At 43.4% G+C, this 1114-nt stretch overlaps 1 protein-coding gene across 1 annotated transcript; it reads left to right on the top strand.

Annotated features, from left to right (window-relative positions):
- The first annotated feature begins 117 nt into the window (after nt 1-117).
- LOC118452834 (ubiquitin carboxyl-terminal hydrolase isozyme L1-like) lies at nt 118-570 on the top strand. The gene has a single exon (XM_035899801.1). It carries the CDS (start codon nt 118-120, stop codon nt 568-570), a length of 453 nt encoding a protein of 150 aa, XP_035755694.1.
- The last annotated feature ends 544 nt before the right edge of the window (nt 571-1114 follow it).

The following is a 1114-nucleotide window of genomic DNA, read 5'->3' as shown; positions in this document are numbered from 1 at the left end:
AGCAGGGTGGGCAGACTGGCTGCCTGTTCTTTCAAAGGCTGGTGGAGGCCAGGGGATGGGAAAGGCTGCTAAGATTCAAGGATTTGATGAGATACCCTGAAAAAGCTCATCTTCCTCATGGCATCCAAGGTGTATTTCCTGAAGCAGACAGTCAGCAACTCCTGTGGGACAATTGGTCTGATACATGCAGTTGCTAATAATAAAGAAAAACTGAAGCTTGATGAGGGGTCTGCCCTGAAGAAGTTTCTTGAGGAAACAGCTGATCTGTCTCCTGAAGAGAGAGCTAAGCATTTGGCAAATAATAAAGCTATACAAGAAGTCCACAATTCTGTTGCACAAGAAGGACAATGTCGGGTTGAGGACAACAGTGTGAACTTCCACTTCATCCTGTTTGTCAATGTGGATGGACATCTGTATGAATTGGATGGGCGTATGCCATTCCCTGTAAACCATGGCACAAGCTCAGATGACTTGCTATTGAAGGATTCTGCTAAGATCTGCAGACAATTTACAGAACGTGAAAAAGGAGAAGTTCGTTTTTCTGCTGTGGCTTTCTGCAAGTCTGCCTGAGACTCTGAAGAGATGCAAGGAAAGCAGTCTAATAGCACGCCAGTAAATGCAGTCTAAACTCCAGTGCTTCAGTACTTGTTAAACACAGCTGTTCTGGTAATTTAAAAATTGTTTCCACCTTTTGCTATACACAGGAGCAACATCAGCTGAGCTTATGCTAAAGGATGAGCTCAAGTTTTAATGTGAACAGTTTGGACACATAGGATGTCTTTAGACTCTTTTTTCACATGTTAAGTAGAAAATGCTTAACAGGGCTTGTTTAATCTGTGTCATGTTAATTGAGCTGTTGGTTGATATTTCCTTGTCCTTATGAGAATAAAATGTTCTGCTGGAAGACCAAAAAAAAAAAAAAATTAAAAACAAACAAGGCCAGGTTGGATGGGGCTCTGAGCAGCCTGATCTAGTTAGCAGTGTCCCTGCTCTAGGGATCCCTTCCAACCCAAAACATTCTATGATTCTATGATCCAGCGTGGGCATAGTTGAGGGCATCCAGACGTTCATACAGGTGCTTCTCTCCCATTGTGGGAGCCCCAGAAGAGCTGGG

The sequence above is a fragment of the Egretta garzetta genome, unplaced genomic scaffold (genome assembly GCF_000687185.1).
Source record: "Egretta garzetta isolate BGI_Z169 unplaced genomic scaffold, ASM68718v1 scaffold397, whole genome shotgun sequence".
In the NCBI taxonomy this organism is placed as follows: domain Eukaryota; kingdom Metazoa; phylum Chordata; class Aves; order Pelecaniformes; family Ardeidae; genus Egretta; species Egretta garzetta.
The sequence above is the reverse complement of the archived record's forward strand: the minus strand, read 5'-3'. Positions and strand labels throughout refer to the sequence as shown.